Source organism: Cucumis sativus, chromosome 6 (genome assembly GCF_000004075.3).
Source record: "Cucumis sativus cultivar 9930 chromosome 6, Cucumber_9930_V3, whole genome shotgun sequence".
In the NCBI taxonomy this organism is placed as follows: Eukaryota; Viridiplantae; Streptophyta; class Magnoliopsida; order Cucurbitales; family Cucurbitaceae; genus Cucumis; species Cucumis sativus.
Window position 1 is genome coordinate 28,148,011 of NC_026660.2, and position 20,286 is coordinate 28,168,296.

Genomic DNA, 20,286 nt, shown 5'->3' on the forward strand with positions numbered 1-20,286 from the left:
GTTGCAAGGGCAGATTTTCCGGGTAGTGACGATATCTTCAAGCAGCAGTGGTAAATGTATGTAAGGAGAGGGAGGAATGACACTAGAACTCAAATGCGTTGGGGTGTTGCTTATTGTACTAAATTCACAAATACCTCAAGGGCTTTGATATGATTATTATTTACTTCAAATGTGTTCATAAAAAACTTCATTGTTAACTAAAAAATTATTCAATACCTGAATTCATGATCACAAAAATAAATAAATAAATAGAGAAAGAAAAAAAATGCTGGGAGCAAAGGTCCGAAGGAGATGGAAGGAAATTGTAGCCAAAAAGGGCCAATATTATTCTTTGTCAAATGAAATTATATATGGTTTTTTGTCATCTCATTGCTGTTGAATGAAACATAAAATGAACATACAATTAAGAGAACAAGTAATGAATGGCCCAACATCGATCAACCGATCTGGTTGTTCTTCCATTATATTGTTGTTCTGTCATCTTGCCACCGTATTCACCCTTCGATCGGCCAACCAATCGATCTCATCCCCAACCCATCATCGCCCAATTTTTGAACATTCATGTAATGTTGTTAGTAAGAACATTCTACATGTTCTGTTCTCCGTGGCTATTGCTGAGTCTGCAAAAGAAAATGTGCAGGTTCACATTTTGCCGTGTAGTTAAATTTTGATGTACAGTACTTCCTATGGACGCCGGTGAGCTTCCCGGTCGCCGCATTTTGATGGAACCCCACCATTAGTCTCGAGCATGCTCTGCAAAATTCATGGGCAACACCTCCATTAAATGTTTGAGAACGAATAGAACAAGAAATTGAGACATGAAAATGAGACTAAATCATACAGGAGCTGATCTTCTGAGTAGCTGGAATGCCACTCGCAGGTTCGGCTCCAACCACCATCGATTCTGGTGAGAGTACATTGAGCTGTGTAAATTGCCGCTGCTGCTAGCAGAGAGGGTGGGAACCTCAGCATTTCATACTCGACGAGCGAGAGTTCGATCAAGAAGAATGCCATTAGCTGAAGCTGTTGCAGCATTAACTTACTTTAGTTCAAGAACAAACAGGAACAGGAAGCTGGTAATTGACCGTTTGGTTCTTTTAGTTAATCTTAGATTTAAGTTCAAATTGCCTTTAAAGTTATCAGAATTTTGATTTATAGAAAAAGTTGAGCGCAACTTTTGTCCTTCATGAAAGTTTATGGCTCCATTCTGATTTAAAATTGTCATTTAAAGAAAAAAGGGGAATCTTTACCTTTTTGTCAGATTGAGCAGCTTTAAGGAACCTTTGGAGGAAAACAAAGGGTGTGGGAACTGACATGTTAAACTGCAAACAGTTGAGCATTACAGTCTCCTACAAGAACACACAAGAAGAATTCGGTAAGTTTTCACACAGAAAGATTCAATTGACTAAGAGTAATAATGGAGGAGGAAGTACCATTTCAAGAACTTCTTTTCTAGAGTAAGCTTTATCAGAAATAAGAATCAAATCACCCACAACAGGAACAGAAACTTCTTCATATTTGCAAGCTAACAGCATAGAAACCAAACCAACAAGCTGAAGCTTCTTTCTCACTACGCTTTTTTGTGCCAAAAATCTGTCTATGAGATTCACTGTGAGAAACAATGTTTCTCCCATGAGATCAAACTTGTCATGCACCTCTATAAGCCAATCAATTAGAATAGCTCTCATCTTCTCATTAATGTCAACTTGTTTGGTCATGTAATTTGGGGGAACACAGCTTGAATTCTGCACCAAACACAATTAAAAAGGCTGTAAAGAAAGGTAAAGGGATCATACTATAAAATAAGCGAAGAGAATAGAGATATTTACCTCAATTTTTCTGTAGTGAGCGTAGAGATCGTCCACGTACTCAACAACGGCAAGCGGGTTATTGGAATCAATAATGTCAATGTCGATTACTGGATCTTCCTCCTCTGCTATATCCTCCATTTCAACCTCCTCCTGTTGGAGAAAAATCATGTATGAATTTATAGGGAATTTTTTTTGTGGTAATAGGATAGCTAAGTTCTGTTGGGGGATTGGGTTTTTATTACCATTTGGCTTGCTTCCTGAGACAATGATGGTTCTGATTTCTCCAAGAACATAGGGACTGGATGGTCATTTTCTAGTGTTTTGCAGTCCTCGTCTACAAATATGGAATGTCCAAATGCATTTGAGTTTGTAAGAATAGAGTTAGGCTTATTATTTTCCTGCCCAAGTGAACAAATCCCGAAGATCCATTATCAAAAGGCGAGTGGTTCTGAGAATAACATATTCCTTGAACAAGAGCAGAGCAGAATCCTTACCTGAGGATGATGATGAAGCTGTTGACTACTAGCAATTTGAGCAGCAAATTTCCTAAAAGGAAACACAACATTTTCAAATTTTAAAACAAACCCATTTGCCTTTTCCTTTTAAAGATTCATAAATGTAATAAAAAATTCCCCACCTTGTAATGGGTCTATGGAACGGATCAACCTGCTTCTTCTCGCAAATCTCTTGCTTTCTAAAGTCAGAAACAGGGCCACATTTCAACATCCATGAAATTTCTCATCAAATTCAAAAACAAAATTGGAAGAAACTCAAAATTGTCAAATACCCTGAGAATCCTCTCTTGTTAACAACACAAGGGTAAGCTTGATTCACCACAGAATTCTGATTAATAGCATTAAGAGCTCTCCGATTACTATTAACCCTACTAATCTCCTGCCCAAAAGCCCTCCCACTCTTCTCCAACCCTCCTCCTAAAAAAAGCACAATTTTCAAATCAGAAACTGTAAATCGAAATACAAAGGTAAAAACTCGTGAATGTTAATGCAAACCTGGAAGAAAAGAAGTGGGTTTAATAAAGTTGGAATTATTCTCATCGGAAAACGCCATTAATTCCGGTGAAGAGAAAACAAGAGAGAGAGAGAGAGAGAGAGAGAGAGAGAGAGAGCCAAAAAACCAAGATTGAAATTTGTCAAAAGGAGGAGAGGAGGGGTAGTAGGGCAAAAAGAAGCATCTAAGAGGACCCAGATGAGAAGAGAGTGAAGGAAGAAGAAGAAGAAGAAGAAGAAGAAAGAGGTTTTAATGGGAGAGGGTATTTGTCCAGAAAAGGTATATTAATTAGAGAGCAGAGTATAATTTTATTTTTTTCAAAAGCAACGGCTAGTGAAATGTGACCGTTGGATTTGAGTAAGATGTGAAAAAGAGAAGACTTTCCCTCTCGGGTTTGTCCGAAGAACAACGGTCACCTGACCTGTTTTCATAAGCACATCCCCTTTTCATTTTACCACTTCTCATTTCAAATTAAATCATTGCTTCCTTCTCCATTTCACACTGCTTTCTTTTTTAATCTTAACCTTTTTATTTTTATTTACTTTCTAAACTTTTTATTTAAATTTCAATTTCGTCAATCTTTTTTTTTTATTATTATTTGTTAAAACTTGTAGGTACAAAATTAAAAAAAATTATTTTTTTCATGTAGTTTGAAGTTTGTACAATTTTGTTTATTTTGTGTGCTATCGAAATTACGTAAATAATAATAATGATTTTAGATACATGCAACTATATTTTTAAAATTTAAAGTAAAAATACTAAAATGTAACTAATAGTAGTGCGTATATTTCAAATTTATTAGTAGTGTATAATCTAAAATTGGAACTAAAAGTGAATAAGTTTTCGTGTATTTAAATAAAAATGATATTTTAATAAAAACTTTACATTATTCTTATTTGTCTTTTATCTATTCTTTTAATTAACAAGAGATATAGAAATTCAAACATTTCATCTAATAGATAATATATATTAGATTTGAACTAGAATTAAAATTCAACTTGACGTGAATTTGTTATGGAATGTTACACCACAGAAGAAAAAAGAAAAAAGTTATATAAAGTTTTTTATATTATAAATAGAATATTGAAATAATTTGCTACTCATTGGGGCTTATTCACGCGCTTGCGCAGCCGCGCGTGGGGAAAATATGTTTCTTTTCTCTGTTTATTTGCCATAAAGTTTTTGTATTTTACCTTTGGAGAAGAGAAATAATAATACGATTTGTATTTATTGGGTTTTTTTAAAAAGAAATAACTATTGGATTTCTTGGTGTAATTACTTACTTTGTTTTTTCTTTCTCGAAGTCTTTGTTTCTTTTCTTTTCTTTCTTTTTTAAAGGTAATTTTGGTTTTTACTTAATTGTGGATGGCAATTGTTATTATCATTGTTTGACTTATAGATTAGTCTATGATGGTTAGGGCTTATTTTTCATCATTGTAGAAATTCAAATTTTAGCAAGAGCCAAAGATATGATATGATTAACTAATTTTGATCAAGAAATTGAGATTATTAACTAAATTTAAAAAACAAAAGATGAATTTTTAAATTTTTGTTTAAGATTCAAATTTTGACTGGGTGGTACAAAATAAATAACAATTGAAACAGTTAGGATGTTAATAATTGAAATATATTGGAATGAAGGCATTATTGATAGAAGAAAGTTGTGAAAATATTATATGTATATAATTTTGAACCAAAAGTGCAAATGGCGCCCCTAAAAGAACAATATAATATAATAGTAAGAGAAGAGCGTGGTGTGGTGTGGTGTGGTGATATTGAATTGCCAGGTTGTCCCCAGTAAAAGGGGTGCCTCCAACGTGCCATTGCCTTTCCTTTTTGAATCATATGATGCCAATGGCTCTCAGAAAGAGGCCTCCTTGGCTCCTCCTCACTCACTCACTCACTCCCACCTTCCATTAGAGTTTAATTTCATTCAAATTCACATCATGATTTTCTAAGGATGATTATTATTTTTGTACTAAAAAGTAATACAAACTATTCTTTGGTTACTTTCAAATATTTTTACAACATGCTATTTGCTTTGAATATAAGTCTTCTAGTTGTTTCACCCAAATACATAGTTCACATTTTAAGTCCTCCTAAATTTTATAAAACCACTCAATTTTTAACAGTATTTACTACACATTACTAAATTATTTATTAATTTAATATTTGTCTATTTCGTGCAAGGAAGTTTTATTATATATATATAAAACATAACTTCAATATTTTATTAATTTTGATTATAAAAATAAATTTTCGTTTTTGTTTTTTAAGTTTAATCTAACGTGGCCCTTCCCTGGTGTCTCTAAAATTTAGAAAAATTTTAAAAAATTATTTTAGTTATGGAAGGTTATGCTTATTACTAGTATGAGATCAATTAAACTCAGCTCAAAATTCAATCCACTGATTAGAAACAAAACAATACAGGTAGGCTTTTATGCACATTAAATTAGTCATTATATATTTATGGTAATTATATTTAATGGTCATTTTAGCAATAATATTTAAGAATATAACAACGTTTTAAAAAAAATTGCAAATATAGCAAAACTATCGCGGATAGACTTGTATCGCTGATAAACTCGTATGGATCTATAAGTGATAGACCAACATTGATAGAACTTGACAAAACTTGCTATATTTGTAAATTTTTTAAAATGTTACTATATAGTTAATTATTTTAAATCTAATTGCTAAATTTGCAACTATTCATATATTTAATGTGATATAATATTGTGATTGGTATAAAATATTTTAGTATAAATAGAAAACAATAAATAGTGTAATAAATAATAGCAAGTGTTGTAACATATAGTTTAAGAAATATTATAGTTAATTACAAGTAATGATTGAAAAAATCAACTATTATAATTGGATGAAAGCCCTAAAACATAACACACTCCATCTACTTTCAAATAGAAGCCCAAACACCCACTCTTGTGGGTTGAGATGTTATTAATGTTAAAATTAATTAAGAAAAAATTATATATAAACTACCTACGAAAAATATGAGTTAATTACGACGGTTGACAAAATACATCGGTATAATTGTTCAAATTGAAAGTTAAAAAGTATAATTGTAAGTTTGTAACCAATTCTTCTGTTATGGCTGGTTTTTGCATTTATGATACGCTCTCATATTCTTCAAAATAGAGTTACAATTTATTTTTATTTTTTAAGTCCAAAAGATAGCTATAAAAAATCGATTGAACAATTATATATGCATATATATTAACAATGAAAAAAAAATTGAGAGCTAGAAAGACTCACTCTAATGTCCACAAGCATAGCTCATTTAGTTAAGATGCATGTCTATATAAACAAAAGTCTTAATAAGATTTAATTTTTTCTTCTAGAGATCTATAGATAATCGACAATTTAGATAATTTGTTGGGTATAAATTGAAATCTCACTCTAATAATTTTAAACATTAACTTCACAAACGTATAACTAGTTGATAATCTCAACATTAGACTGGCATGGACTTTTTTTATATAACCACAAACACACATGTGTTAGACATTTATATATATATTGCAGGGGCATATAAACAAGAAATATTTAACATGTTTAAGCAAAGGTTAAGTTCAAATTCCTCTTTTTCACAGAATATCAAACCATAGAGTTTACTTACACCAAAAATTGCTTGACCGGAGGAATTAAAAGAACTGGCGGGTGATCTAACTGAGTGGTTGCTTGCCGGTCGGGTCGGCAATGAGTGAAAAAAAATGAATCGGTGGAATCTGCAGTTTGCATGCATGTATCTACGTAAAGTTGGTTCATGAGACTAACAAAAAGTTGCACCTCTTCGAAATGGAAAGACATGTATGGAAACTCCTCGGTCAATGGAAAATAACTGCCCATAATTCAATATTATATAACTAAACTTTTTTTTTTCTTCACTTCCATGTAAATGTATACTCATGAAACTCTCTTAATTCCCCCCTTGTTGCCAATTTGATGGAGAAGGACGACCATGAGAAAAGCTCACCGTCCGGTTCCAGCAATGGAGGTGATGGTGGTGATACTCCTTCTAAGGCCATCGCCGATACTCATGAGGACGACGTCGCAGTTTCGTCTTCGGCTCCTGTAAGGAGTAGTATTGATATTACGTTGACTTTATCTCCACAGGAGTCTTATGGGAGGAAGAGAGGTCGAGGGGAAGATCATGGAGGAGGGTCGAGTAGTGGGAGTGGGCAGAAAGGGAAGAAGAAGGGGGAATTGATCGACCCACCCTCCACCGATCCCAAATGTGCCACGTGTGGCAAGATTTTTGGGTCGTGGAAGGCGGTGTTTGGGCACTTGCGATCCCACCCGGAACGGGACTATCGTGGGGCATTCCCGCCACCAAAAATTTGGGAGGAGATGCTGCAACAAGAGACGTTAAGGCGGCAACATGGTCAAGGCGAAGGTAGTAGCGGTGGGAATGTCGAAGGCAGGGCGAGGTTGTCGTCTCTACCGTCGGGTAGGGGTATTGGAATTGATCTGAACGACCCGGAAGCGCAAGAGGGTAACAAGGATGAGTTTCCTTTTGATCTCAATGAGCCTGCACCAGAGAATGAGGAGGAGGATGACAAATAATTGATCTCAGAGGGTTTGTATGATTTTTTTTCAATAATTTCCCCTCTAATTTCTTCATTCTCACCTTCCATGATCTGAATAATAAATGGTTTTTGTTATATGTTATTCAAGATTTTGTAGGTTCTTTTTCCTTTATGATAATTGATAATTATTTCAAGGGATTAAATCTTGCATTGATGAAATATTTTAGTACACAGTTAGAATAATAAGGAAATTTGTATAGTTTGATTATGTACACACTACAAAGAAACTAAAGTGGTCAGATTTGATTTGACTCGAACAATATATATTTGTTAATTGTTTCTCGATCTTGGAATGTTTACAACGAAATCTTGAATAACAAATTGAATCAATATATGATTTGAATACAGATATATATTAGATGGGCAATAATTAGGCATGTACTTAACCAATATAATAGGAAATCATAATTAGATATTTACTTCTACCTATGAATGAAAAAATGGTATAAGATGTCTTACTAAAACAATACTATATATATATATTATCAAATCAATAAATTCTAAATGAACTAATAATTTGAACAAAACCATCCCCTAAGAATGGACCCGTCCCAGAGTGCATCAGTTGGCAAGTTTGAAGTCGTCCGGCGTGGTTTCAAATCAGCAACATTGAATACATTGTATGAATGGTCTATAATTGAATAATAAATTATACCAATTTGATAAACTTTCTATCTTTAAGATCAAATAGAGCATCAATAGAGGAAGTCCCCCGCCAATCTTGAATCCTATTAAAGTAAATACAATTCCTTTTAACTCCTTCATCAACACAGAATGAACAATCTTTCCTCAAAACAAACGAATAATTCCCCAAATTATCCACATAAACCCATCTTCTCTCTTCTTCATCCAACCTATAAACTTCAAAATTAATCACTCGTAAACTATAATCCACCAATCGATTCACCACATAAATCTCCCCGCCGCACTCCACCAGATGTTTCTGATCCCCATTACCACACGGTGTTCCATTACCACACGGCGGAACACGTAATTTTATCAGTTCCATACTCGAATCAATGATCTTGAAAATCTCTCCCAATCGAGTAATTGCATAAATCTTCTTCTTGTGTTCGATTAAATCCTCGTAATAGTTTTCACCAATAAAGGTTATGTTCAGCCATGCATCATTACCTTCCTGTTTTGTAAATCCTAATTTTCCGCCTGGGCAAACCAGCGTAATAATACCGGGAAAATTAGGAGAAACTATGATCTTACGGATTCTAGGAATGTATTTAATCGTATAAGATTCAGCTACTTTGTTGATTCGAAAATTGAGCAAGTTTAGTTCCGATTCTTTCCCACGGGCTTCGTTGTCGTACATCAACCGACTTGAAAACAGTTTCGTAAAATGCAACTTACTCTGCTTATTGCTGCTGCTACTGAAGTAAGTTCGACGACGACGGATGGGAATGAGATGAAAGATTGTCTTACGGTGGGGTGTGAAAATAGAGGAATAATCGTAGTAGAAAAAAGGAAGAGAAACTTCTTGTCGCCATAAAGTACAAACACTTCGGAATCGGATGATGTCAATCTCGGTTTCAAGCCGATTTCCGATGAGCTCCCAAAGTTCAGAAGGTAGATCGGACCAGGGTACCGGAGATTTCGTTGTTGCAGTAATTGAAGCGGTTCCATCACAGAGATGAAGACGATGATACCATAAACTCCAAATGGTTGTAGAACGAGAGCAAGCAGAACAACGTATGAAAACACGCATCATTTTACTCTCAATTCTTTTTTTAAAAAAATAAAAAAATCTATACCAAAAAATCGTTTCAAATTTCATTAATATATAGAAAATAAAACAAAGGAATCCTATTCCGAAAAAGATTACATAATATATCAATAAAATTATCTGAAAGAAAATTACATTAAACAATAATTTTTTAATTACAAAATGTAGATTTAGATGTTATGTATTCCAGTTTTATTTTAAAAAATCATTGATGCATTTTATTTGAAAATTAATAGAATTATTGCAAATCTAAAATCTATAAGTAAATAATAACAGTAATTGTTATTATAGATATATGGAGTAATTTAATATTTATTATAAAAATTAAATCATATTAACCACCTTAATTTATCATTGATCTTAATCTTGGTTATTATTGTTTTTTTTAATAATATTGAGGTTCCTTTTTTAATTTTTATCTCACCTTTTAAATTTTTTCTATCTTTGTCCATTAATTTTATTTCAAATATAGGAATTAAATTATTTGCTAACTTTATTCATATTTCATTTTATTTTATTTTTTAAAATTTTTATGAGACTTTATAATTAAAATTTTATTTTATTTGAGATTGGAATGAAAATAAAATATTAGAAATCTAAATTTTCACCATATAACTAAATTAAAAACGTTCCCTTTTCTTCTTTTAATTAATTTAATGTTGTTAACATGCTCCCTCTAATTGTCCATAATAGATATCAAATTTGTAAAATCAAATCAAATAAACTAATAATTTCAACAAAACTCTAAATTGTATATGAATAGCATCTAATTATATTGAATAATAAAAATAAATAAATTATAACAAATTGATACACCTTCCATCTTTAAGATCAAATAGAGCATCAATAGAGTAAATCCCCCGCAAACCTTGAACCCTATTAAAGTAGATACAATTCCTTTTAACTCCTTCATCAACACAGAATGAAAATTCTCTCCTCAAAACAAATGAATACTTCCCCAAATTATCCACATAAACCCATCTTCTCTTTTCTTCGTCCAACTTATAAACTTCTAATTTTTCTTTACTCTCATCCACCCATCGATTCACCACATAAATCTTCCCGCAGCACTCCACCAGATATTTAAGATCTCCTTGCCAATACTCAGGCGTCTTCCCACACAGCGGAACATGTAATTTTATCGCTTTCATCTTCGATTCATTGATCCTGAAAATCTCTCCCTTTCGATTAATTCCATGAATCTTCCTCTTCTGCACGATTAAATCCTCGAAAAAGTTATAACCTATTTTGGCATGCCGCCATCCATAATTATTATCAACATCTTCCTTACCACCCTCTTTGTAAAACGATAAATTTCCGTTTCTCCTAATTCCTGTAATAATAACAGGAAAATTATGGGAAACTATGATCCTACGTAACGGGAATATAGGCCACATAGGCCAGTCTTTAAACGTATAAAATTCAGCTACTTGTTTGATTCGAAAATCGAGCAAGTTTAGTTCCAAATCTTTTCCACGGGCTTCGTTGTCGTACATTAAATGACTTGAAAACAGTTTCGTAAAATGCAACTTACTATGCTTATTGCTGCTACTGAAGTAGGTTCGACGACGACGGATGGGAATGATATGAAAGATTGGCCTACAACACGGAATGAACTTACAGTAGGAATTGTAGAAGATAGGAGGAGGAAGAGAAACTTCTTGTCGCCATGAACTACAAACACTCCGGAATCGGATGATGTCAATCTCGATTTCAAGCCGATTTCCAATGAGCTCCCAAATTCTTTGTTCAAAAGCAAATGGATACCAAAAATGATTTCAGATTTCATTAATATATAGAAAACAAAACACAATAATTCTATTATGGAAAATATTACATAATATATCAATAAAATTATTTTATTGACTTTCCCATTATTGAAATTTTATTTTCTTAATTAAATTTAGTTGTCAATGTTTACTATACTATTATTTTATTCATCTATAGCTTTTTATTATAAACTATTTGCAACTAGTGTGTAATGTATAAATTGAAATACGAGATTTACAACAACCAAAAAATTGTATTAAATTTGATCATCATTCTTTTCTGTATATATATATATATGTAATTTTAAAAAATAAATTAATATATAAAAAATGAAAATTTTCCAAGTCGAATATTTCTTTCGTTGATTTAAATATTTAATAGCAATATAGGTGTCAGTTGAGCTAAACTCATGTTGGCCGTGTGCTATTTTTTATTGTAGGCATGGATTTTTTCGTTTTCAAAATATTTTGCGATTCCCTTCATAAATATTTATTTATTTTTCATGCATACATATCAAATTGCTTTAATAATAATTAATAATAAGAGGAGATGAAAAGTGATAAACCTATAACCTTCTTATTAGATCACATTCTTAAGTTCATTTGAGTTGTATTCAATTTGAGGAATGGATTAAAATGTTAAATTTCAACACTCTATTAAAGAAAAAGCGATTTCACAATATCTACCCTTTAAATATTAACGACTCTAATTTGAATTTGTGCAAAAATAATTAATTAAATGAAAATAGATTATATTGAGAAAAAGTATAATAACACACTATAAAGTAAAGTAGTTGTGTAATATGTGTCAATCAGCATCTTCTCCACCTAATATTAATGAGGTAATAATGTTTACCATGTCAATTAAAGAAAAGAATATGAATCTAAAACAATAATGGCAGTTGTTGTATTGATGAACAACAAATATTAAAAGTAAAAATAAAATAGAGAGAAAAAAGAAAAAAGAAAAAAGAAAAAGGATTGATGATAGGCAAAAGGAAGGAGAACCACCCGCCACCAGCTGCCGCAGGAAGAGGGAAGGTCTGAAAATCACACAGAGTAAAAAGTGGGGAGAGAGTTGTGGGGAAGAGAAGAGCAATCCCAAACCCCACCATTCAATCATCCATCAAAAATTAGAACTTTCTTACAGTGTTTTTGGTATATATAATATAATCTGTTTGTAATTATCTTTGATTAACCTTACAAACTTGTGATTGTTTTACAAGGAAACTTCCCCTTTTCCCTCTTTTTCTTCTATCTTCTTCTTTCTTTCGTCTTTCCAATCCAAACCCATTCAAGGAATCCACCTAGAAGAGAGATTCTTACCTTACCCAGATCGACCCTTTTCAAACCCTGATCCGATCGGATCGGATCGTTTTCGATCTGAGCAATTTCAGATTGTAATATGTCTTGTTCATCTTCATCTGGGTCTGAGGATGATGAGGGAATCGATTCTTACAGGAAAGGAGGGTACCATGCTGTCAGGATCGCCGATCATTTCGCCGGTGGCCGTTATGTTGCTCAGAGGAAGCTCGGTTGGGGTCAATTCTCCACCGTCTGGCTCGCTTATGATACTCGTACCTCCGTACGGTTTTTCCAATCCCATCACACGTTTGATCGTTTTGCTTTGATCTTACTTATTCTCGCGAGTCTTGATTTTATCCTGTTATTAAGAGTTTTGCTCGAATCTTTGTGTTTTGCTGGATTTTGTGATCATCTATGAACTTGTGTGGTTTCGTTGGATCCGGACTGGGATGGCCATTTCTGGCATCCGTTTCTTTGCTTAGTTTGTTAGATCCTTATGATATAACTCGCATTTATTTCTGTTTTCTTCCTGTTTATCATTAATTGGATGTTTTTGTTTTCTCCTCTTACGCTCCGCCCACATGAAACGTTTAGTGGGTTTTGATGTGGGGTTCTCTTTGGACTCTTTCTATTATGATAAATATCCCCATTTTCCATTTATGGATGTCCGTTTTTTTTTAACCTTAGTTATTGATCTCACTGAGTTTTCAAATTTATGAAATGTTATTGAAAATGTCGATTGATTATTTCAAGCTCTACAATGTAGATCAGGAAATAGCTTAGTGGTGAGGGATAGCAGGGTTTCTGTTTGTTTTTAATGTTTGAAGAGCTAGGCTAGTATTTCTTAGCAAAGGAGATGGTTATACTGGGACTTGACTACCCATTTTTTTCTATCAACTTGCAAGAGGACCTACTTGTAAAAGTGCTTCAGGATGACCTCAACCATCTGTTTTTTTCAGAATATCCTTCTTTTTGTGGAAGAGAAATGTTGTATTAAAGAGAAGGTAGGGAGAGGCAAACTTGCTAAATTAGCCAAAAGGTTTACATAGAACTTTCCAGTAGACTTGAATGTCAAATGAAGTGAAATAGTTATTTAGATCAGGAAAAAATACTTTTGTTGGGTTCGATTTATATTGTTGTGAGTTTTAATCTTTGGTGGTTATAATTTATAATATTGTTTCTGGTTTATATTTCTAAATTGTGGTGGTGGCAGTATATTTTTCGGTTTTCTAATTTTTTTTTCCTTCCTTTTCTTAGAAATATGTATCACTTAAAATCCAGAAAAGTGCTCCCCAATTTGCTGAAGCTGCACTTCATGAAATTGAAGTTCTTTCGGTAATTTCAGATAGTGATCCATCAAGCTCCAAGTGCATTGTGCAACTGATCGATCATTTTAAGCATGCAGGGCCAAATGGGCAACATCTGTGTATGGTTCTTGAATTCCTTGGTGATAGTTTACTTCGATTGATCAAGTATAACCGTTATAGAGTTCTTGAGTTGAATAAAGTCAGGGAGATCTGCAAATGTATTTTGGTTGCTCTGGACTATTTGCATAGAGAACTTAATATTATTCACACTGATCTGAAACCTGAAAATATTCTTCTATTATCCACCATTGATCCTACCAAAGATCCTGTGAGGTCTGGACAGGCTCCTATTCTTGAAAGGCCTGAGGGGAACCCAAATGGTGGAACAACCATGAATCTTATTGAGAAGAAGTTAAAGAGAAGAGCAAGGAGAGCAGTCTCTAGGATCTCCGAAAGGAGAGTTTCTATGGGAGGAGCAACCCCAAAGCCTGAAGATAGAAAACTAGATGGTATTGATCTAAGGTGCAAGATTGTAGATTTTGGTAATGCATGTTGGGCAGATAGGCAGTTTATGGAAGAAATCCAAACAAGACAGTACAGAGCTCCTGAAGTCATACTGCAATCTGGATATTCCTACTCGGTTGACATGTGGTCATTTGGTTGCATTGCTTTTGAACTCGCCACGGGTGACATGATGTTTACCCCAAAAGGAGGACAAGACTATAGCGAGGATGAGGTAAGGATGATTGCTTATATGATATTCTTGGAATCCTATCATCATTAGCTGATTGCAAATACTTGGTTGTCCTTCCTGTCAATTAAGGAAGTGAAGAGAGAGATAGGGAAGAAAATGCCATTCTATTTTTATTGTACCATGTTATGTTTCATTCTTATTTTAAAAAAAGATCAGTGAGAAGATTTGGCCAATATATATGTCACAAGCATGTCCTCTAATTTTGACGTGTAAAAAATATTAACCAACTACCTGAAACTAAAATGTTTATTAGGATTGAAGCAAATTCCATAACTTGTGTAAAAAATATTCATGTTTCTGTGTTAATATGCACATATGGCAATGCCTGTTTAAGTGTCAATAGTACTACGGCTGATGAGGAAGTGAGGGTTGGAAGGTTAAGGGAGCAGTTCTTTTGTTTGATAGGCTTTATCTTTACCAGCATTTTGAGCTTCGTTTAGTTGATAACTGTATGCAAGTAGCGAAAATGTGAAAGGTACAAGTTTGATATTTCATTCCATTATCAAGTTTATGTTTTGGTCATGTGTTTGAATTCTTCAATGTACTGGTTTCAGGATCATCTTGCATTGATGATGGAACTCCTTGGGAAGATGCCTAGAAAAGTAAGTACAGCACATCAAACTTCTCCTCATAGTTTCTTGATACCTATCAATTTCCATTTCCCTTATGTTTGGCTTGGCACTCAGATTGCAATAGGAGGAGCTCGATCGAAAGACTACTTTGACAGGCATGGGGACCTGAAAAGGATTCGAAGGCTGAAATTCTGGTCTCTCGATCGACTGCTGGTCGAGAAATATAAATTTACAGAAGCTGATGCTCAATCTTTTGCTGAGTTTCTCAGTCTCGTTCTCGATTTCGCACCTGAGAAGCGACCAACTGCTCAGCAATGCCTTCAGCATCCTTGGCTCAATCCTAGGAACTTGCCTCAAACCGAAATGAAGAATAAAACAGAGGTTGAAAAGGTGAATGTTGGTATGAGCAAACTCCAGATTAGAGTGGGAAAGTGAAGAAGAATGGATAGGCGGTGGCGCTCATTTGACTGCGGACCAACACTATTTTCAGGTTCTTTCCTTTGTCTGACTGTCAGACCGTAATTTTCATCCCGATTACAGGTCCATTTTTTTGTTGTTTTTTAAATGAATTGATTTTTTATTAACTAATATAGCATGTAAAAATTAGTATCGTTTTTCCAAGACATTGACATAAGAGAGTGAAATATTGACTACTACGGACAATAGGAACTGTTGGTGGGATCAGGGATGTGCTCTAAAGTAGCACCCAAAAAAATCACTGATATATATATATATATTCTACATGCTATCAATATGATTGTCTTCACTCCACAGACATACCTACTCATTCAGAAAAATATGCTTTATTAGTTTCATTCGAATTGTTTTAGTTTTATTCGAATATCAAATCTTCGTTTCCACATCAGGATCGTCCTAGACGAATGTTTGATGTAAAGTACGAACATCGATGTAATGTAGTTGATACTTTATTCGTTAGGTGGTTGGGGGAAATTTTGAAAATATTTTTGGATCATGCATCTGATTGATATGAGGGTGATACAGTGACGAATAGATAAAACGAGTTCTTCTGAATCCATGATATATTTGTGGTTGAACCATTGGTTGGCTTAGTTTTCAAACTCTGAAAGGGTTCGTTTGATAATAACTTTGCTATTAGTTCTGTTTTTAATAATTTAATTTATTCTCCTTACCATTCCTTTTTTTCGACTTTTACAGCAGCAAATCATTGTTGTTTTCTTTTTTAAAAAAAAACATGGGAAATTGTCAAAAATATTATAATTTTGTCAAATTTCAAAAACAAAAAAGTCATTTATTTTTTCTTTTTCCTTTAACAGACTCATGAGTGGTCATATTTTCTTCTTTCATTGGAGATCAATATCTAATTCCTCAAGTGTCTAAATTGACTAGAGAGAGAACATAAAAAGTAAATGGATGATAAACAAATTCTGGTAATAAATAATGAAAAATGAAGGCCACATTAGTTTGAAGTGTTGACTCAGCATTTGTGACCAATATTTAGAAGCTTATTGATGTCAAAAGGATTTGGAATTGACAAGTTATTAAAGTATGAGAATGCTCTTGAAAACTACATGGGAGAACATTAGTTTCACTTTAGTGACTCAAAAATATCCCCAAGGATTGGGTTCCCTCTAAAGGTAATTAGTATACGTATTCTCTCACGTTCAAAGTTCAAAGACTCATTTTTTCTTATCTTGCCAGACTAATATTTTATTTCAAAAACAATTTCTTTAGATAAGGATGTTTTTATTAATCTCACAAGACTAATATTTTATTTCAAATACAACATGATCAAAAAGATAAAATAGCCAATTCATTAATGAAACTTGGTTGATAAATTTTGCAACAAATAGATTGATTTATATTTTTTTTAAAGTTCACTATATATATAGTGAGAACTCGGGTTCTCCAATTTCATCCTGAAAGATGAGTGTAAATATTTTAATCAAATGAATAATCTCAAGTTGGCTAAATTAGTTTGTATTCACGTCTCATTTTTAAAAAGTGAATAAGAATTGTGGTAAATTATTCAATAACTTTCACGTCTCATTTTTAGAAAGTGAATATGAATTGTGGTAAATTATTCAATAACTTTCCTGCATTGTTATTTTCAATTACAAACTATTGCACAAAGTAGACCAATTGCATTTTAAAAATACTTTTTAAAGTAAAACAATTCTAAAGTTTAAATTTTAATATAAACTAAGTTAATTTTGATCTTACCAATTTAATCATTACAACATTATCTTGATTTCTTTTTAGTTTTACCAAGAATTTGAAATAAAATTACAAAAGGAATATATTAATTTATAAAATATTGCAATTAAGAAAAAGTAAATTAAAGTAGCATTTATTCCTCAAATGCATGCTTCTTGATGATCACATGTTATATATATATATATACAAATAAAGTGATATATTTGAAATTTTCATATTGATAGCAAATTACTAATATTGATTTTATCAATTCCTATGTTGATAGTACTATTTTGATTTGTATATGTTCGATTATTTATTTTAGTTTATATATTTTAATAAATTTTAAATTTAGTTTCAAACTATGATGATGATTATTGTTATTATTATTTTTGCAGAAAATATTATTATTATTTTATTAAAAAATTTGAAATTGTGAAAGGACAAAAATGGTATATTAGCGTTTTTATTATATATAGAAGATATTTTTGGGAGCTGTAAACTCCAAATTGGGTTAATAAAAATTATAAAAAAGAAAAAAAAAGAAAAAGAAAAAAGAAAGATAAAAAAGAAAAAAAAAAGAAAAAAAAAAGAATTGTTGGGAATACCATTTATGGGGGAAGGGGTATTTGAGTAATTTGAGAAAAAGGCAATCAAAGTTACGAAAGTTTTAACCCTAGTTTGTGTTTTTTGTGTTGAATTTGGGCGGTGGAATCGGAAGCCAAAATCGAAGTTCAGAATCAATCCTTCGTAATCTTGGTTAGGGTTTTCTTTTTCCCGCTTTCTTCTCTTCTCTTTCCCTTTGAATCCACTTCCTTAATCCTTCACAGTCCCTCCAATTTATTCCTTTTCCTTCCATTATCAGAGTGTAGCTTTTGGAGATTCAACACAATCATGTACGGACCCAGAGGGTAAGTCTAGAATTTCTGACCTTTCTCTCTTCGCTCTTGTCTTGTTTCATTTGGATTTTCATGGGTTGTTCTTGAATTTGTGTGCTGGGATTGAGAGCAGCTGGATTGAGGGATGAGTTCCTCTGTTATTCGTCTTGGTGTTTTTTTTTTTTTTAAATTTTATTATAATTGTTATCAAATGGGGTTTTTTAGTAGAACATATTCTTTAAACAACAACTTATGTTTTTGTTAATGTAATTCAAATTGAGGTCCTTTTTTTGTTTTATAAATAAAATGAAGGCGCGATTTATGAAACCATCTATGTGTTGCATTCTATTTACTTGATTCTCTTCTTTAGATTTGAACTTTAAAATCAACTCAATACAGTCGGTGGTTTTTCTTCGATCGGGTCGATTATCAGGAATCTCGTAGGATGCCATATATCTGAGTCGTATTAGGATTTGATTTTTCTTTTCTAAGTTTTAACCAGAAAGCAAGAATTTGAATGTTGTATCGGTGTCTTATGACCTGTCTCGTTTTTTTTTTAATACCACTATCAAATTTAGAAGAGGCTTTTGCAGCGTTATTTAAGCTATGGAGGCCAGTGATTTAATTGGTTAATTAATGTTCTCGTGAATTGTCTTTACTTTAACATGAAGGGCTTAAACTTATATGAACATTGGGAAATCATTTTCTACTGCTTGATGGGTTGGTGTTCACTGAGTCTCAAAATGCCTTTTCTGCTGGTACTTTTAGAAAGTCTTACTTATTCTATATCTAGTTAAATTGTTTTGTTTATAGGAGTGGTAATGGCATGTAACTTCATTGACCATAAATCGTGTACACCAATAGGTTTTAGAGGTGTAGGTTGGGCTTGGTTTTATTAACTTGCTTGAGTGGGGATTTTTCTTTTCTTTTTTCTGGGTTGGTAATTGAAGGGCAATGTTGGGAAGCGGGGGGGTTTCGGATGGGTACGAAGTCGGCTCAAAAAGACAAAGAATGATGGAACCGAATCCCTACTTCGCAGTTAGCAGCAGCACTGCTGGATTTCAACCTTACGGCTATGGGAGTTTTCCACCTACTCATGCCTTCCCTGTGGTTCGCCTTAGAGGACTTCCCTTCAACTGCACTGACATTGATATTTTCAAGTTCTTTGCTGGACTGGACATTGTGGATGTGCTGCTTGTCAACAAGAATGGACGGTTCATGGGAGAGGCCTTTGTTGTCTTTGCTGGCTCTGTGCAGGTTGAGTTCGCATTGCAACGGGATCGACAGAATATGGGACGTAGGTATGTAGAAGTCTTCAGGTGCAAAAGGCAGGATTATTACAACGCTGTTGCTGCAGAAGTAAATTATGAGGGTATTTATGATAATGACTACCACGGAAGCCCTCCTCCTCGACAAAAGAGGTTCAGTGACAAGGACCAGATGGAATACACTGAGATACTGAAACTTCGTGGTCTCCCCTTCTCTGTGACAAAATCCAACATCATTGAATTTTTCGGAGAGTTTGACCTTGCAGAAGATAGGATACATATTGCAAGTCGCCCAGATGGGAAGGCTACCGGGGAGGCCTATGTGGAGTTTGCTTCAGCAGAGGAGGCAAAGAGAGCAATGAGCAAGGACAAGATGACAATTGGATCGAGATACGTGGAGTTGTTTCCTTCAACCCCAAATGAAGCAAGAAGAGCTGAGTCAAGGTCAAGACAGTAAAGTAGGTAAACTTGGTCATGGAGTCTAAAAGGTTCTCTGTTGCTATATTTTTGTGCCGAGGCTTTGCCGTTCTTGTACTTTTTTCCAGTTTGTAGGATGACTATCGATGTGGTATATTCTCTGCAGTTTTTGCTGAAACTGTGGAGTAAATCGATACTGCATTTTGAGATTGAAATGTTAGTCTTATGGTTAAAGCACTGATCTTCTTTTCCTTCTTTTTCCTATTTCACCGCATTTCGTTTTCCATTGAGGTACCCTTTCTTTGTAGGGTTTACTTCAAATATGCATGAGATTAGGAATTTAGGCTACAGTTGTTGGAATTCAATTACTCAAAGTACTGCAAAAGGCCCATACATTAATGGTGTGGCAGTGGTTGACATTAATGAACAATAGCCAAAATTAAAAGCTGTCGTGAATTGTGTACTGTTGTTTATCATTTACCATTTCTCGTACATTCAACAAGGGGACTTTGATTGAATTCATTTGAAAATTAAATGCACTTCAGATCCTACCATTTAGTGTACTTCATCCTTTTTTTTTCCTCATGGAAGACATATTCTTTCTTTTAAAAAATTTCCGAGATAGTTTTTAATAATAATAATAATAATAAAATACAAAATAAATAAACGAATTGTTAATT

General features: G+C 33.3%; 6 protein-coding genes across 8 annotated transcripts; 3 read left to right on the forward strand and 3 right to left on the reverse strand.

Annotated features, from left to right (window-relative positions):
• Window positions 1-292: 292 nt before the first annotated feature.
• On the reverse strand, window positions 293-3,093 carry LOC101216622 (G2/mitotic-specific cyclin-2). Its single transcript, XM_011659769.2, has 10 exons — window positions 2,822-3,093; window positions 2,599-2,743; window positions 2,449-2,505; window positions 2,306-2,357; window positions 2,054-2,209; window positions 1,830-1,961; window positions 1,434-1,745; window positions 1,251-1,349; window positions 842-1,023; window positions 293-753 (listed from the first exon to the last, which is right to left on the reverse strand). Exons 1-10 carry the CDS (start codon window positions 2,877-2,879, stop codon window positions 609-611), a joined length of 1,338 nt encoding a protein of 445 aa, XP_011658071.1. The 5' UTR covers window positions 2,880-3,093; the 3' UTR covers window positions 293-608.
• A 3,689-nt stretch (window positions 3,094-6,782) lies between these two features.
• LOC105436035 lies at window positions 6,783-7,403 on the forward strand. The gene has a single exon (XM_011660201.1). It carries the CDS (start codon window positions 6,783-6,785, stop codon window positions 7,401-7,403), a length of 621 nt encoding a protein of 206 aa, XP_011658503.1.
• Window positions 7,404-8,075: 672 nt separating this feature from the next.
• Window positions 8,076-9,143, reverse strand: LOC101216378 (putative F-box protein At5g60060). The gene has a single exon (XM_004134953.1). It carries the CDS (start codon window positions 9,141-9,143, stop codon window positions 8,076-8,078), a length of 1,068 nt encoding a protein of 355 aa, XP_004135001.1.
• An 815-nt stretch (window positions 9,144-9,958) lies between these two features.
• Window positions 9,959-10,657, reverse strand: LOC101216136 (putative F-box protein At1g65770). Its single transcript, XM_004134952.1, has one exon. The coding sequence runs from the start codon at window positions 10,655-10,657 to the stop codon at window positions 9,959-9,961; it is 699 nt and encodes a 232-aa protein (XP_004135000.1).
• A 1,178-nt stretch (window positions 10,658-11,835) lies between these two features.
• LOC101214127 (SRSF protein kinase 1) lies at window positions 11,836-15,645 on the forward strand. The gene is made up of 4 exons (XM_004134779.3): window positions 11,836-12,515; window positions 13,493-14,278; window positions 14,851-14,898; window positions 14,983-15,645. Exons 1-4 carry the CDS (start codon window positions 12,336-12,338, stop codon window positions 15,301-15,303), a joined length of 1,335 nt encoding a protein of 444 aa, XP_004134827.1. The 5' UTR covers window positions 11,836-12,335; the 3' UTR covers window positions 15,304-15,645.
• Window positions 15,646-17,702: 2,057 nt separating this feature from the next.
• Window positions 17,703-19,863, forward strand: LOC101213884 (heterogeneous nuclear ribonucleoprotein F). Of its 3 annotated transcripts, none has more exons than XM_004134778.3 (3): window positions 17,703-17,802; window positions 17,909-17,954; window positions 18,872-19,646. In XM_004134778.3, the coding sequence occupies exons 2-3, from the start codon at window positions 17,938-17,940 to the stop codon at window positions 19,644-19,646; spliced, it is 792 nt and encodes a 263-aa protein (XP_004134826.1). In that variant the 5' UTR covers window positions 17,703-17,802; window positions 17,909-17,937. The 3 variants fall into 3 exon arrangements, with proteins under 3 accessions (XP_004134826.1, XP_011658073.1, XP_011658072.1); XM_011659771.2 differs by having other exon boundaries at window positions 17,708-17,802; window positions 18,961-19,863; XM_011659770.2 differs by having other exon boundaries at window positions 17,723-17,954; window positions 18,872-19,863.
• The last annotated feature ends 423 nt before the right edge of the window (window positions 19,864-20,286 follow it).

Coding starts and splice junctions, on each gene's coding strand:
- LOC101216378 (XM_004134953.1), bottom strand. CDS start 9,143: ATGCGTGTTTTCATACGTTGTTCTGCTTGCTCTCGTTCTACAACCATT.
- LOC101214127 (XM_004134779.3), top strand. CDS start 12,336: ATGTCTTGTTCATCTTCATCTGGGTCTGAGGATGATGAGGGAATCGAT. Junction 12,516..13,492: donor CTTATGATACTCGTACCTCC/GTACGGTTTTTC, acceptor TCCTTTTCTTAG/AAATATGTATCACTTAAAAT. Junction 14,279..14,850: donor AAGACTATAGCGAGGATGAG/GTAAGGATGATT, acceptor TACTGGTTTCAG/GATCATCTTGCATTGATGAT.
- LOC101216136 (XM_004134952.1), bottom strand. CDS start 10,657: ATGTACGACAACGAAGCCCGTGGAAAAGATTTGGAACTAAACTTGCTC.
- LOC101216622 (XM_011659769.2), bottom strand. CDS start 2,879: ATGGCGTTTTCCGATGAGAATAATTCCAACTTTATTAAACCCACTTCT. Junction 2,744..2,821: donor ACCCACTTCTTTTCTTCCAG/GTTTGCATTAAC, acceptor TGCTTTTTTTAG/GAGGAGGGTTGGAGAAGAGT. Junction 1,962..2,053: donor CTCAGGAAGCAAGCCAAATG/GTAATAAAAACC, acceptor TTTCTCCAACAG/GAGGAGGTTGAAATGGAGGA.
- LOC105436035 (XM_011660201.1), top strand. CDS start 6,783: ATGGAGAAGGACGACCATGAGAAAAGCTCACCGTCCGGTTCCAGCAAT.